This window comes from Herpailurus yagouaroundi, unplaced genomic scaffold (assembly GCF_014898765.1).
Source record: "Herpailurus yagouaroundi ecotype Mexico unplaced genomic scaffold, PumYag 428, whole genome shotgun sequence".
NCBI classification, from domain to species: Eukaryota; Metazoa; Chordata; class Mammalia; order Carnivora; family Felidae; genus Herpailurus; species Herpailurus yagouaroundi.
Genome location: NW_024412645.1, coordinates 2516648 through 2531760, shown reverse-complemented (window position 1 = coordinate 2531760; position 15113 = coordinate 2516648). Strand labels below are relative to the sequence as shown.

At 50.8% G+C, this 15113-nt stretch overlaps 1 protein-coding gene across 11 annotated transcripts in view; it reads right to left on the bottom strand.

The window, feature by feature from the left end:
- Positions 1-15113, bottom strand: part of AP1B1 (adaptor related protein complex 1 subunit beta 1) — an 86009-nt gene that overhangs the window by 20761 nt on the left and 50135 nt on the right. For 7 of the 11 annotated variants that reach the window (XM_040463869.1, XM_040463870.1, XM_040463867.1 and 4 more), the window contains 9 exons: positions 12132-12237; positions 9164-9299; positions 8131-8376; positions 6117-6307; positions 5091-5312; positions 2458-2578; positions 1898-1993; positions 543-658; positions 29-194 (listed from right to left, as the gene is read on the bottom strand). In XM_040463869.1, coding sequence (XP_040319803.1) covers positions 29-194; positions 543-658; positions 1898-1993; positions 2458-2578; positions 5091-5312; positions 6117-6307; positions 8131-8376; positions 9164-9299; positions 12132-12237 — 1400 coding nt within the window. The remainder of the gene's footprint in view (positions 1-28; positions 195-542; positions 659-1897; positions 1994-2457; positions 2579-5090; positions 5313-6116; positions 6308-8130; positions 8377-9163; positions 9300-12131; positions 12238-15113) is intronic. The other 4 variants (XM_040463862.1, XM_040463864.1, XM_040463865.1 and 1 more) reach the window with 1 other exon arrangement.

Sequence of the window (15113 nt, the reverse complement as noted above, 5' to 3'; positions counted from 1 at the left end):
CCCCAAGTCACCCCACTGGACAGCTCACCTGGGTGCTCTCATCATGGAAGCCCTCAAGGAAGCTCTCTAGCAGTTCATCGGCATTGTCAATTCGCTCAGCGTACTCGCCTACAATCCAAATCATGGCAGCCCGGGCCTCAGGCTCATCCAGAGAGTCCAGGTTCTCACATAGCGTGGCGATCACACTCTCGTACCTAAAAGATGGGCACACAGATGGCATATGAGCAATGAAAGAGCCCGGGCAACCCAGGGGAGGCCCAGCAGGGGCCAAGAGAGACAGGAAGCTGCACCGCAAGACTCTGAGAGAGTGGTGAGTAATGGGATTTGAGTTTATCTGTTACATTCTAGTGCTTATTTTGGTGTGGGGAGCAGAGGAGAAGCAGCTCAGAAGTAAGAAAAAAACAATGGGTTTCTTTTGAGGATGCCATTTATGGCAGAGCAATAAGGAAGAAGGGAGAGGCTCCTTCTTGCTTTTCCTACCCACCACCCCTGTCCCCAGCAGGAGCCACATCACTCTCACACTGGGAGGGGTGGGCACATACTTGTTGGGGTATTTGCGGAAGATGTCTTTGATGACCACGATGGCTTCCTGGACAACGTAGTTGACCTTGGTCTGGATGAGATCCAGCAGGGTGCTTACACAGCGCTCTGCAGATTGCTGTGGGAAGAGGAATGTGGGCAAGTCCCTTGCACCCACTTCCAACAGAACCTCTGATGACCATGCCTTGGCCAAGGGCTCAGTCATGCCTTGCCCCCTTCCTTGCCACAGTGGGAAAACAGGAGAACACCCTCCCCAGATAACAAGGGGGAGAATGAGTACAAAATGACAGCCCGAGGATGGCAGGGACACAGAGAGATACAATTAGACTGAGAAGGTCAGTGAGCTCCTGAGTGGGGAGGATATTTGCAGTGCCTCCAGGCGAAGCCTTGAGGGCAGAGTGACTATGCTCTAGCCTGATACCACCTCTCTTCTACTTGTTTCCCAAAATGGGTTCCTATGATCAAAGCCAGAAAGTCTCTACTTGAACCCTACCCCCACCCCTTATGCCAACATATTGCACTAGTGCCCTTGTGGGAGAGACTCTCAGATTCTCCCCATAAGCACCAACAGGAAAATGCCTCAAGGGGCTGTCCAAGGATCTCCCAATTCCCAGTGGACTAATTTAAGGAGAGTCACCTCATTGGTCAAGGAACAATGCCATAGGCAGAGAATGGGAGGGATGAAACACCAGGACACAGGGGTCTGGACAGCCCTTGGGAGCTTGGAGAAAAGGACGTCTGCACAGTCAAATCATGATTATTGCTAAAATGTACTGGGGCGCCTGGGTGGCGCAGTCGGTTAAGCGTCCGACTTCAGCCTGGTCACGATCTCGCGGTCCGTGAGTTCAAGCCCCGCGTCGGGCTCTGGGCTGATGGCTCGGAGCCTGGAGCCTGTTTCCGATTCTGTGTCTCCCTCTCTCTCTCTGCCCCTCCCCCGTTCATGCTCTGACTCTCTCTGTCCCAAAAATAAATAAACGTTCAAAAAAAAAAAAAAATTAAAAAAAAAAAATAAAATGTACAGCAGGCAGAGCCCCTGCCCCAAAACTCCATGGAGTGAAAGCTAAGTCTACTGGGGCCACCACTGGCTGGGGCTGTCCCACCACCTTAGCCAATATTGCAGAACCCATGGTTACAGATGGGTTTGTTTCATCGGCAACAACCTGAAGGCCTAAAGGCGATTACAGAGAGAGGAGCCTAATCAAATCTGCACAATGTGTGCCTTGGGGCCTCCAGTGACCCTCAGGCCTTCCTGGACCATGAGCAGCTGACAGATTCTGCTACAATCAGACTGGTTTCCTGGTTTCAGCTTCCTTCTCCTCCCTCTCCCCGACCAGAGGACAGAGTCCCAGAGCCTCACCTCCACCTTGATCGCACAGCGGCCGATGGCTCGCACAGCCTTCCGTACAAAGTCCACATCCACCTCTGTTGCATATTCTTTCAGCTCTGCCAGAACCTGTGGCCGAAACAGAGAAGGTGGGGTTGGGAGGGGGGATCTGGCAGGGCAACCAACACCCCTGGACAAAGTGTATGTAGACCCCCAGAAGGATGAGATTCTGCGTCCTGCTTGAGGTGGAAGGGTCAAGGGAAGGAGAGAGCTGTCAGGTGGCCCAAGAGGAAAGCAGGGAAGAACTAATTGGCAGGACTGGACAACCCTTGTTTAGGCTGATCTAGCTAACATGGCCACCGAACTACCACTTTTCTATGGATAGATAAGTAATAGGGAGAACAAATGCCTTAATCATAAAAATGTCAGTTAAGAGTTGCGGAGTGCTTGCCTCTGGAGCCCTGCGCTAAGCACTCTTCATGAGATGAACTGTTAATGGTGAGACAAGGCAGCCTGCCTCGAGACCACAGCTTGGTGGTGGGGCTGCTGTCCAATACCAAAGCTCACGTCCCTGGCTGCCGCCCTCTGCTGACCTGGGCGATGTTGGCCTGGGAGGCCAGACGGATCATGATGTCCAGCTTCTCCAGCTTCACGTAGATGGGGTCATTGTACTTCACAAAGAAGACCTTCATTTCGTGCTTCAGGATCTCAGGCCTGGTGGCAAGACAGGATTGCCCGAAGAGCAGAAAGCAGGGCGTAAGCCCTATGAGAAAACCCCTTCCATGTTTACTGGGGCATTTCTGGGGTGTGAGGCAGACCCTGATATCTGAACTGTTGTGGCTGCAGGTTCCTGGGTAAGGATCCATTGACTGATCCTGAGCAAGGTTCTGACTGGCCATTGTATGACCAACCATATCCCAGGAAGGGAAGAGGGAATATGAGCAAGAGACAGTTCATATTTGAGAGGTAGCAGGCACCAGGAGACGGGCGTGGCAATCAGACCTTGTGCCAATCCCAGCTTGTGACCTCAGGCCTCTGTTTTCTCACTCATGAAATCAAAATGACACCATACAGGAAGCGTTACCATTGCAGGCCTCAGTCTCTAGTCCTAGAAAGGCCTGGCATCTGGGAGCTCATTTTTCGGGAGTGTTCTCACTGTTCCTTAAATGATAAAGGTGGCTAACTGTGCCTAGACTGTTTGTATAAATAATACGATTTATGCTGAATATCTGCCTTCCCTCTGGGAGTCTGAAATTTTGCTAGGTGCATATGTGAACAGCCCCAGTAAAAACCTAGGGCGCTGAGTCTCCAATAGGCATCCCTGGGCAGAAAAAATTACACACATGTTGCTGCATTTTTTGTTGCTGGGGGAAGAGTGTGCTGTGTGTGATGCCCTCCCTGTACATGGATTCCTCCAGACTCCACCTGTGTATCCTTCCTATGTCCACACTAAATCTGAGCCATGAAAACAACCATATGTTGACTCCCGTGAGTCCTTCTAGTGAATCTCTGAACATGAGGTTGGTCCTGGGGACCCCGAAAGACACCTACAGGGTGAGAGGTAGATGGGAAGCATCCAGCATGATCGACACCTGCCTCCAAGAAGGCACTTGCTATGCAGGAGCTGTCACCAGTGTCACTGCCCCTCCCTCAACTGGTACCATGTACCTCGTTTTTCTTAGATGAGGAAACCTGAAAGGTGGAGGGGCTTGCACCAGGTCACATACCTAGTGCTAGTAAGGGCAGAAGTGAGAGTCACTACCCCCCACTCCTATGCCCTTTCCAGAACAGAAGGAAGGAAGAAAAAAGCAGGAGAGAAGACACAGCAGACAGGAAGGAGGGACCCTACCCAGGTAGTACTCAGTGCTGCTGTACAACTGCGGGGAGGTGCTGGCAAAGTAAGGAGGCTTTGTCATGCCTAGCGGGGGAGACAGGATCCTAAGCTGGGGTACAGGAAGACATGATTTCTGCAATCAGGACTTGGCAAAAGCTGCCCAACCATGTTGGGACCAGGCCAGGTGGTGCCTGGGCAACACAGTCAACTTCTTAAGAGATTTGCCACGTTAAATATAGCACAGGGAGCCCTTCATGCTGATTGGGGTGTACAGGTCGCTACACCTCACTAAATCTCACACCGCAACTACAAATGAATCCCCAGTCTTAGGGCTCTGTGTAGGCACTCAAAAAGTGTTCCCAAATTTACCTCCCAAACCTTCACAACTGTCACGATTCCACTGCTATCTCTAGGCCCCCAAGAGTGTCCTAAGAACCAGAATGATGCTTCAAGGACAGGCAGATGTGCTATCTTCCAAGAAAGAATGCCTACAAGAGGCCCTTGTTCTCCACATAGCCCTGCTTCCAGCAAGGGGGCTGCCGGAATGCACGGACGCTCATGAATTAGTTGCTGAGAGAGCCATTTGACTAAAAAGGCTGGGAGAACTCCAGAGACCAGCCTCACTCTGTTCTCTGGATTGTTCCAGAGAACCCCTCCTGTTCTGAGCCCCTGAGACCGCACTAGTTGTTTTTCAGCTCCACCCACCCTGGGTATCAGGCACTTCCCTTTAGAAGCAGTGGCTTACAGCTGTGATCGTTCTATGGGGTGAACAGAAATGGTCTTCTGAGTGACTTTCGCACCCTCCTGCTCAGCCCCCAATCCGATGCAAAGTCCATAGCACTTCACCACTTTGGAGTCCTCCAACCTCTGAGAATTTGACTAAAACTATAGACTCTGTCCCCAGGGAAAATACATACACACACACACACACACACACACACACACACACACGCACAATCTTACACCCTGTTTCAGTCCTGTGGACTATGGAGCTATCCCTTGTGTATGGTTAAGAAGCTCCATGCTGCTCTTTACCTCACCTGCTACCTGATTAGGTGAAGCCAGGGTTTCTCACCCTCAGCACTACTGACATTTTGGGATGGAGAGTTCTCTGGGGGTGGAGGCTGTCCTGTGCACTCTATGACACTGAGCAGCATCCTTGGCCTCCATCCACTAGGTGTCAGTAGTACCTCCCAAAGTGTGACAACCAAAAATGTCTCCAGACATTTCTAAATATCCCTTGGGGAACAAAGCTGCCTGTGGCTAAGACTCTGGGTTAAGCTATTAAGACTTCCTGTACGGTGACAGGGCAGCTTCCCTTTGGTCCCGATCCCGTCAAGAGATGCCCCCCGACCCTGAGTGCACGCTGCACGTTTGCGGCAGCCCAGGTACCTTTTCTGTACGATGAGGTTGATGTTGCGCAGGGCCACGTACTGCAGCTCAGGCTCGGCCGACAGCAGCGTGACCAGGGGTGGGGCCAGCTTCTTGAGCAGTGTGCCATAGTAGTCCAGGTCCTTGGACAACATCTCCATGAACTTCATCAGCACCTTCACAGCAGACAGCACCACAGCAGAGTTGGCGTGGGAGAGCCTGGGGGTGACCCGCTCACAGATGCTGGGGTCCATTCCAAGGAGGGGGACAAACAGGAGAGACAGACAAGGAAGACACCCTGTTTTTAGTTATTGAGGGACTATGTTTTCTGTAGGAAGATCGAGATCCTGCTTCTGGTGCTTGCTAACTGACCCCAACAGGTTAAAACCACTCAGAGTCTGTTTCCTCATCTAGAAAACGGAGGTGAGGATGCCAACTTCACAGGGTTGCTGAGGGCTTACATGAGATAAACCACATAAAGCACCAAGCATGGTGCATGGTAGTTAATAAATACTGGGTAACTGTCAAGTTCCTCCCTTCCCTCGCTACAAGGGCATTCAAAAGGGGCAAGGTATCATGTTGGGTAGGACCAAAAGTGAGGGGTGACCCAGGCGAGTGACCTGCATGACTTCTTCCACCTTCTAAGCTGGTGTTTCCTTACCTGTAAAATGTGGACAATGATGGGGCAGCTTCCACAGAGGTGCGTTAAGGATCATCTAATGCATAGGAAGCGCTCAGCAGAGCCCCAGCCACCCAGAAAGAATCCAGTGAATGAAGACTCTGGTACTATCCACCTCCTTTACTCAGCCCAAGGTGACCGGGGTCTCTGTCAGCAACCAGATCAGGCACTGGCTTCTGTTCTGTCTGTACCATGCTGAGCAGGGAGCTGACTGCCTGGCTCTGGCCTCCCTTGAGATGTGTCTGAGGATGGTCTGTGGGGCAAAGCCCTGGCAAAGGGCCCAGTAGAGGTCTGAGGCCCAGCTCATGGTTGGAGCCCTGCAAGGACCAGGTCCCGCTGGGCTGGCAAGCAAGGGGCAGCCTGCTCACCTCTGGGCCTCTCGGTCATCTTTGGGCGTATAGTTGGCCAGGCAGTCCAGGATGAAGATCTGGCCCCACTCGGTGCACTCATTCAGGGCTGTCAGTAGCTTATTAATGGACTGCGGGTTCAGGTCAAGCAGGTTGCTGCTGGGGTGAGACTCGGCAATCTCTGACAGGGCAGCCACTGCGTTTGCCACCACCTGGTTGAGAGGGTGGAAGGGGCAGAGGCTGGGGGCGCTGCTCGGGCCACAGGGCATTGGGGCTAATCATGCTGGCCGGTCAGAGGTTGAATATCCTGAAAGGAACAGGACCCGATGGGCAGGGTCTGCAGCACTGAGACCCCCTCCAAGCACTCACCCTACAGACTCCCCTGTAAACCAGAACAAACATAAGTGCTCCCAACCAGTGGAAAAAAAAAAAAAAAAAAAAAAAAAAAGAGGCAAAACAAAAGAAACAAAGGAAAGATCGGGCTCCAAATGCCCGGCAACAGAAAACATTCCTAGCCACTTAACACACGGCCCCTGTCCACCACCTATAGCAAATCAATTCAGGGGCTGTTGAGGGTGCTTCTCGGGGCTAGAAGATTCCACAGAGCCCCTTAGGTCTGCTGGTAACAGATGGGGGCTGGAGTCCAGGGAGGTTGCCAGGTGAAGCACTGGACTCTCAACCCATTTCCACCAGAGTAGCTGTTTTTATGTGTGTTCTGCAGGGTTTTGAACTCTTCCCTGTACAAACGGTGCTCTACTGGCCAATCCTGTACTGGCCACTCAGCACCCATGTGTGATCAGTGTTTCTGTAGGACAGAGCGGGATGGCTGAGCTGAGGGGTTTATGCATTTCACTTTTTTTTTAAGTTTTGTTTATTTAAGTAATCTCTACAACCAACATGGAGCTCAAACTCACAACCCTGAGATCAAGAGTCGCATGCTCCCTGGGGCACCTGGGTGGCTCAGTTGGTTAAGCGTCTGACTTCATCTCAGGTCATGATCTCGTGGTCTGTGAGATCAAGCCCTGAGTTGGGCTCTGTGCTGCCAGCTCAGAGCCTGGAGCCTGCTTCAGATTCTGTGTCTCCCTCTTTCTGCCCCTCCCCTGCTCACACTCTGTCTCTGTCTCTCTCTCAAAAACAAATAAACATTAGGGGCGCCTGGGTAGCTCAGTCGGTTAAGCATCCAACTTTAGCTCAGGTCATGATCTTGCGGTCTGTGAGTTTGAGACCTGTGTTAGGCTCTGTGCTGACAGCTCAGAGCCTGGAGTCTGCTTCAAATTCTGTGTCTCCTTCTCTCTCTGCCCCTCACCCACTCACACACTCTCTCTCTCTCAAAAATAAACAAACATTAAAAACAAACAAAAAAAAAGTCATACGCTCCTCCCACTGAGCCAGCCAGGCACCTCTGTGCATTTCACTTTAAACAGTGACTGCCAAACTGCCTTCCAAACTGCTGCCATCCTATGTGTGAGAAGGAGCTCCCTCCCAGCCATACCCTGGTGCCCTGTCCTCCAGGCTATGCTACTTTAAGAGTGACCCTTTGCAACCCTGCAAAGATGTGGGGAAAAGGAAAAGTACTTCACATTCAGAGCTCACCGATGGTGTCGGTAAGACAGTGACAGTGACAGTGACAGTGACAGTGACTGGAAGGGGAAGGAGGGCACTAGTCTTGGTTGCATGCCCATTGTGTGTTGGGCCGTGCCAGGCACATTACCTTCACAGGTTAAGCCTCACAGCACTCCTGCCAGCCACGGAGAATTAGATCCATCTTACTGACGAAAAAAAGAGGGCTCTGGAAGGTTAGGTGGCCCGCCCAAGGTCACAATAGCTCATGTTAGAAAGGCCACAGAGAAGGCAACTCAGGTCTAGCTCACTCCAAAGATGGTTCCCAAACCACTGCAGGGAGGAGAACAATTAGCCTACCCAGCAAGGCTCTGACTTCCAGGACCCAGGGAGCACCTGGTGGAGGGTCAAGCCAAGGTGCTCCCAAGCAACCCAGTAGGTAATGGAACTGGCATGGTGGATGGCAACGGCTTACCATGGGGTTAGAGTCAGAGATGAGGTCTTTAAGGGTGTCCAGGAAGCCCTGGTCCTCTACCAGCTGGGCATTGATGTCGTGGAGCTTGGCTACACACACAGCCGCCGTTTTGCGCACGTATGGGTCCTCATCCTTCAGGCACTTCCGGAGTGGCTCACACAGGTACTCTGTGATCTTGTCAACGCGGATACAACCCATGGTCCGCACGGCCAGGGCTCGGATTAAGGGATTGGGATCCTCACAGTCCTGAGGAGAATCAGCCATTGGCCAGGGGAGCAGGGGCAGACTGAGCAACATCAGGTGCTGCTGTGGGATCTCCCACCAACTGTGGCCAACAGCACCAGAAGTAAGTGCCATGTGGGGACATCCAGCATTTGTCAGATACTGTGCTGGGGCTCTGTGCAATGTTGTCTCTGATTCTCACAGCAGACACACAATACTGTTCCCATTTTACAGGTGGAGCAGCTGAGGCTCCCAGGAAGACTGGGAGCTCGCCCAGTCACAGAGCCGAGCCATGATTCAAACCCACATTCAAACTCAAGCCGAGCACCATACCCCACAGAACCCCTCACGTGTCTGAATCTGAGCACTGACAGGGCGAGGGGAGCTAGGAAGGTCCTAAAGATACACAGCACTGACACTTCAAGTTCTCGTTTGCTCCTTAATCTGGAGGATGGAAAACACAGAAAAGGGCAAAGTCTAGAAGGGGAACACAGCTCTCAGATGCTTGCTGAATCCTGCCCTGGCAAAGGATGTAGGGCAATGGTGCATCTCAGGGAGACATGGAGGTCAACAGGCTTTAGGTCACCTCACACGGAATGAGTTAGCAGGGTCTGTAGCAACTGATTTTCTGAGAGAGTGGGAGCCCCCTGCTGGAGGACTAGGCAGCCCTCAGGCTAGGAGTTGGAGGGACTAGAAAAGAGCCTGAGTGTTTTCGCTCAGGGCCGTAGTGTCCTATCCCAAGAGACAAAAGGGAGATGGACCACTGAGCACCCAAGCCCTCTGCTCTTCCTCCCACCAAGCTCCCACTCACCTTCACAAAGGTGTTGACAGCCATGATGGCCATGTCGGGCTGACTCTTGGCATAGTTCATCAAATACAGGTACACCAGCTTCTTCAGCTCTAGGTTGTCTGTCTGCATGCAGTTCACCACATCGGGGAAGAGGGCACTGGAAAGTCAAAATGGTGTGAGTGTGGGGTAAGGCTGGAGAAAGGAAGAAGATTTTTCAAACAGCTAATGGGGAGTGTGTATGGGGAGGTGCAGGACACAGAGACAGTGGATAGGAGGGAAGTAAAAAGATAACAGGACTTCCTAGAAAAAGGGAGGACATCAGCTCTGCTCTGTTACCACGAACACGTATTGGTAGAAACAGAACCCAAAACTTGATTTGAAAAGCAAAGTCCTCTGTTCTTTTCACAGGGTTCATTCACATACAAGCTCTGTAGCCCATCAGACTTGGCTCAACCCCAGCTCTGTCTAACGCTAGCTGTATGAAGTTGGGAAAATTCCTTCAGCCTCCCACCAAGTCTGAGTTTCCTCACCTGCCCTGCAGGAAAGGTGAAACAAAACCCCATTACACAGGGCCCTTATGATAATGAAAGACAATATACTTTAGGTGTCTGGTCCTTGCCATCCAAGAGTACTGACTACTTGAAAACAACTGTTTTCCTTCCCTGATACTTAACATGGCCCCTTATATTAGAATGTTGGTTCTAGAAGCAGGGATGGACCATGCTGCTTTGACCACAAGGGCCAGCTCAGGTGCCCACTAAAAATCAGCCAGCATGAATGGGCTTTATATACATGGTCTCATTTAACAGCCCCGAGAAGCCAGGCTCTTATCCTCATTTTACAGAAGACAATACTGAGGCTCATAAATGTCAGCTGGCCTGAGGAGCCAGGTCTGGATCTAAAGCTCATGCTCGTGACTGCCATTAATCTGAGGGGAGCCCCTCCCAACATGGTACCCCACAGTCCCAGAGCCACAGGCCCTTAGAGATGTAAAATATGCTTTTTAAAAATGTTTAATTTTTTTTTAATGTTTAGTTATTTTTGAGAGAGAGAGAGAGAGAGAGAGAGAGAGAATCCGAAGCAGGCTCCAGGCTCTGAGCTGTCAGCAGGGCTCGAACCCATGGACCATGAGATCATGACCTGAAGTTGGACGCTAACCAACTGAGCCACCCAGGCATCCCTAAAACAAGGTTTTTTTAACTTATTTATTTTGAGAGAGAGAGAGCAAGCAGGGGAGGGGCAGAGAGAGAGGGAGACAGAATCCCAAACAGGCTCTGTGCTGTCAGCAGATGCGGGGCTCCAACTCACAAACAGAACCGTGAGGTCATGACCTAAGCCGAAGTCAAGAGTTGGACATTTAACCGACTGAGCCACCCAGCACCCCAGAGATGTGAAATATGCTTAGTTAGAAGCCTATTTTCTGTCTCTGGAATCATAGCCTCCCCTCTCAAGTTTTCTCACTTAATGCACGAGAATGTGGTAACAGAGACTTAAGAGGTCAAAGTGAGCTTCCTGGGCCTCCATAGGAAATAGCCCAGTTGGTGCTGAAATTGAGGCATCACCTCGGAAGGCGAAGAACCAGGAAGCAAGAGGGGGGTGGAGGAGAGGGACAGTTGACAGGCATGTCACATGAGCACAAGTCTACTTGAGATGGAAGAACAAAGATGCTTCCTCTGTGAGGAGGTAACAGTGGTGTTCTAGTTAAAGGAGAGTGGCTTTGTCCTGAAAGGATCTGACTTGGAAGGAGGCCCAGTTTTCCAGCAGATGCCTGATCCCTTTGCCACTCTCTCTACAGCAAGTCTCCCTGCAGAACTGTTTCTTCTGCGGCCCTGTCAGGAGGTCCCTTGCTGAGGTGGCCATGGGATAGGGCAATCTGTGGAGAAGTCTGGAGCAGTGCAATCCTGACACGGGACCCGGATGTGCTGCTCCAGGCCTCTGAGGCGTGGAGCTGGGTACTATGAGGGCACAGAGGAGAGGGGATGGGTGGAATCGCCCTGGATTTGGATTTCAGAAGGGCTGGGCATGAGTCCTAGTTCTGTCATTAACCACGTGACTGCCAAGAAGTCACCACACTCCCTTCTTTATATGGTTTCCCTGGCCATGAATACATCATTACCTACAATACAGGAATTATAAGGAACAGCTAGGTAAACGCATCTGAAGGTGTTCTGCATACTATCAAGTGCTCTGCATTAAGTTGCTGCAAAATCCAGTCCCTGTCCTTGGGGCCTTTATGACGTGGTGGGCAGGGAAACACAAGTACGTGTAAGAAAAGGACAGAATTAGTGACAAAACACAGAGCAAGAGCTGCACATTCAGGGCGGTGGGCTGCGGTGATGAGGGAAGGCAACAGGGAGACCTTGAACAGGTTTTTAAGAGTTAGAAAAACAAGCCGATAAACGGAAATGAAGAAAGGGACATTCCACGCAAGGACAACGCAGGAGCAAAGAAGAGGCAGCAATACTACATATGATCTGCTCTGGCAACCACATGCAAAGTAGAGGCTGCAAACCAGCGACAAATTCAACAATTCCCACTTGCAGGTGCATGTTACTGGGACAGAGCTTATCCACAGTGTGTATGTGTTTGTTTAACATCATCTAGCGATAGAAAACAGCGAGATTTAAAATAAAAAATCCAGATTTCCTGTCCTTTTAGAAAACCAGTAGACCTGCCCACACTGGGTTCCATTTTCTCCAGCGGGCAGCAATCCTCTGGAGTTTCTGACAGGGTTCACATCACAGCCACTTCATTGCCTGTTGCCTTTTTGACCTTGCCTACTTCACTTACCCCACTACCGCCTGACCCCAGCAGCATCTGAGCACGGGACCCCTCTGTAAACAAAGCCCTTCTGTTTGGAAAGGAGGTTCAGGAAGGGAGCTGTAACAAGGGGAGACACAGGTCCCTAAAGATCCCCTCAAGGAGAGATCTGAATTAGACCCAAGCTATGAAGCCCCCTCCGGCTGCCGCCTGGCCTGTGCCTACACACCTGACATCTTTGCCCACGGTCATGGACGCAATCACTTTCTTTACCGCCTCCTTCTTCTTCTCCTTCTTGTCACTGTTGAGCTCTGCCTTCAGCTCGAAGATCTCCCCTAAAAAAGGAGGGACGCATGAGTGATCCAACCCCACCCTGCCGGGGGGCCATTCCCAATCTTCCAATCCCAAAACAATGAGATTGTTTAGGTCCTTGGTCTCAGTGACACAGGCAGCAGAGAAGGACAACTCTTAGGAGAGGAATCATCAAGAGGGAAGCTTGGAGGTCGTGCTAGACTGAACAGAGGCAGCTGTGGAAGCTACAAAGGTTCTGACACAAAGTGTGAGGGCAGGTCCTGCTCAGCCAGACGGTTAAACACGTTCAGAGGAAAGTGCTCCTCAGCCACCCTCACCCAAACCCCCAAGGCAGTGTGTGATGGAATCTGAGGACTGAAAATTGGAAGGGAGAGCGTAGGATTTGCTTGATTCCCACACTTGGCTTTTCCTGTTTTCCTGAACCTCCAGTTAAAACAGCGCACTCAGGGTTTCACTTCCTGAGCCACATGTGGTAGTTCAGCTCTGAAAATAGGAATTCAGCTGCCTCACAAGGGCTCGAGCACGTAATACACTGTTCTTAAGAACTTGATGATCTGGAAAAAACAAATGAGGAAATAGGGTTGTTCAGGGCCCAGATAACCCCACTGACGGTTACAAGGGCAGACTTTGGAATGAGACAGGCCTCCTGCCCTCACAACAGCAGCCGCCAGGATTTCCTGAGCCTCTCTTCAAGTCAGGTGCCACACTAACTTTTCCCCACTTCTCATTTCATCCTCATGACAACTCTGCATTTCCCATTTTGCAGATGAGCACCTAGAGGCTGTGAGAGGTTCAGAAACTTGCCCAAGAATATGCAGCTAGTAGCAGATAGGGCCAAGGTTCAAAACCGGGTCTGCCAGCTCCAAAGCCCACATGCTCGGGCCAACCAAGGACATCCCTTTGCTTCTCTGAACCGGCTTCCTTGTCTGTACACTCTCTACTTTGGCTGGAACAGTGAAGTCTCTCATTTAACACTCAGAAGTAAAATGCTCATCTCAGTGCCAGCACTCAATGCCCTGCATAAAAGGAGACTGTTCTTATTATTAACTTGCCATGTGACCTTTGGCTTAGATCCCTCTTTTGTAGAAGTGTCCCAGGTGGGAATAAAGCAGAGATCTAGATGGATTTACGGTGAGAAAAAAAAAAAAACTTGCAGGTTTTTATCATGACTGAACGATGCGGTGTTCAGGAAAGAACTTAAGACGACAGACAGCAAACAAAGTTAATGAAGAACAGTGCCCAGCACAGCCCAGGGCAAGGCCACACTGAGGATATTGCTCAACAGAACCAGGAGGAATCTGCAAACCTTGCAGTTCAGACTCTTGATTCTACAGGACTGAAGGAACACAGGCCCTTCTCCTCAAGAGACTGAGGGGGCCACGTCTCCCTGCTGCAGGATCCAACAGACCACGAGGACTCTGACCCTGGCTCCTGCTGCAGGGCTGCCCCTGCTTTGCTTAAAGTGTTTGGTCAGATTCAATACAACTGGCCGTCAATTGATGGATCTAGGCCTGCATCACCCCAGTTCTAAGAAGACTGGTGAGATGAACCTGGGATCTGCCTGTTTCTGAAATCTCTCTTTCCTCTAATGGGCCCCAAATCCAATCGGTCACCAAGCCTACTGCCTCAGTCACATACCACGCACCCAATTCTCTCTACCCACAATGCTACCCCCACCCCACTGGCTCAGGTACTATTATCTCTCATGGGAGCTTTAGTAACTGGTCTTCCTGCTTCGCCCCAATCTTCACCCTCTTCAAAACTTTATTAGAATCTGCCTTGCACCTCCTCTTGCTTAAAACCATCACTGATGTCTGATTGGGACCCAGGCATCCCTCTGCAGACATTCTCCTCAAAAGAAAACCCACAAAAACCCCACCACTGATGCCCCAATACACTTAGCAATAGGTTCACCCCCTCCAGCCCTGCACACCTCTCCAACCTTCCATCACACTCTGGTAACTTGTGCCCATGTGCTTTCCTTGGGCAGAGCAAGAGCTACCCTCCCTTCCACTTTCTTATCTAGCTAGCTCCACCCAAGGTCCTCCCACAGCCCCGGGTACTGCCCTTGTCATAACACCTACCACCCTTTAGTGTGATTACTATTTTTAATAGACTGTCTTCTCTGCTTAACTGCAAGCAAAGCCAGGTCAGAGACTCCAGTTTGCCGCCTCCACTGCACAGGGAAGGGGCTCAGTAAAAACTGGCTGACCAATAATTGAAGTGCTTGGTAAGGGGCAGGCTGCAGGTCCCGGCTCAGGTGTCTCAGCTGTCGTGACAACAGACTCTTTTCATCTGGTCAGCAGGCCTGTGTCAATCTCACTTGGAAGGAAGGAGGGAGGGAGGAAGGAAGGGCCAGTCAGAAAGAAGCTTACAGGGTTAAAGCACATTCGTCAGCCACTACAACCACCTGTTTTCCAGAAAGCAGAAACAATACCCTACAACATAAGACTAGCTTAGCAAATTTCAGTGCAGCAACTCAGCAGACTTAACATTGAGTCGTTAGAACTGTGGGGAAATGGTTAAGATAATGTCAAATGAAAAACAGGATATAAATTCTGACTTCACGTAAAACATGTGCCCATGGATAAAGACCACACACACACACACACACACACACACACACACACACACACACACACAATCGCTGTGGGGTTACTGATAGGATTGTGTGCTTTCTTTCCTCCAGCAAAAAACATTGAACGTTAGACCATGGGGAACAAACGAGGGCTTTGTTCCCCCGCTACACTTGGAGCTAATGCTCTTCCCTTCCTGAGGTCTAAAAGAAGTGGTCAATTTCTTACACCATCAACACTTCAATTTTCTGGATCCACAAGGTTAAAGATGCTTGGGTAATCCCCACCAATTGCTTCTAGGCCTCCACCCCCTACTGCAAGCC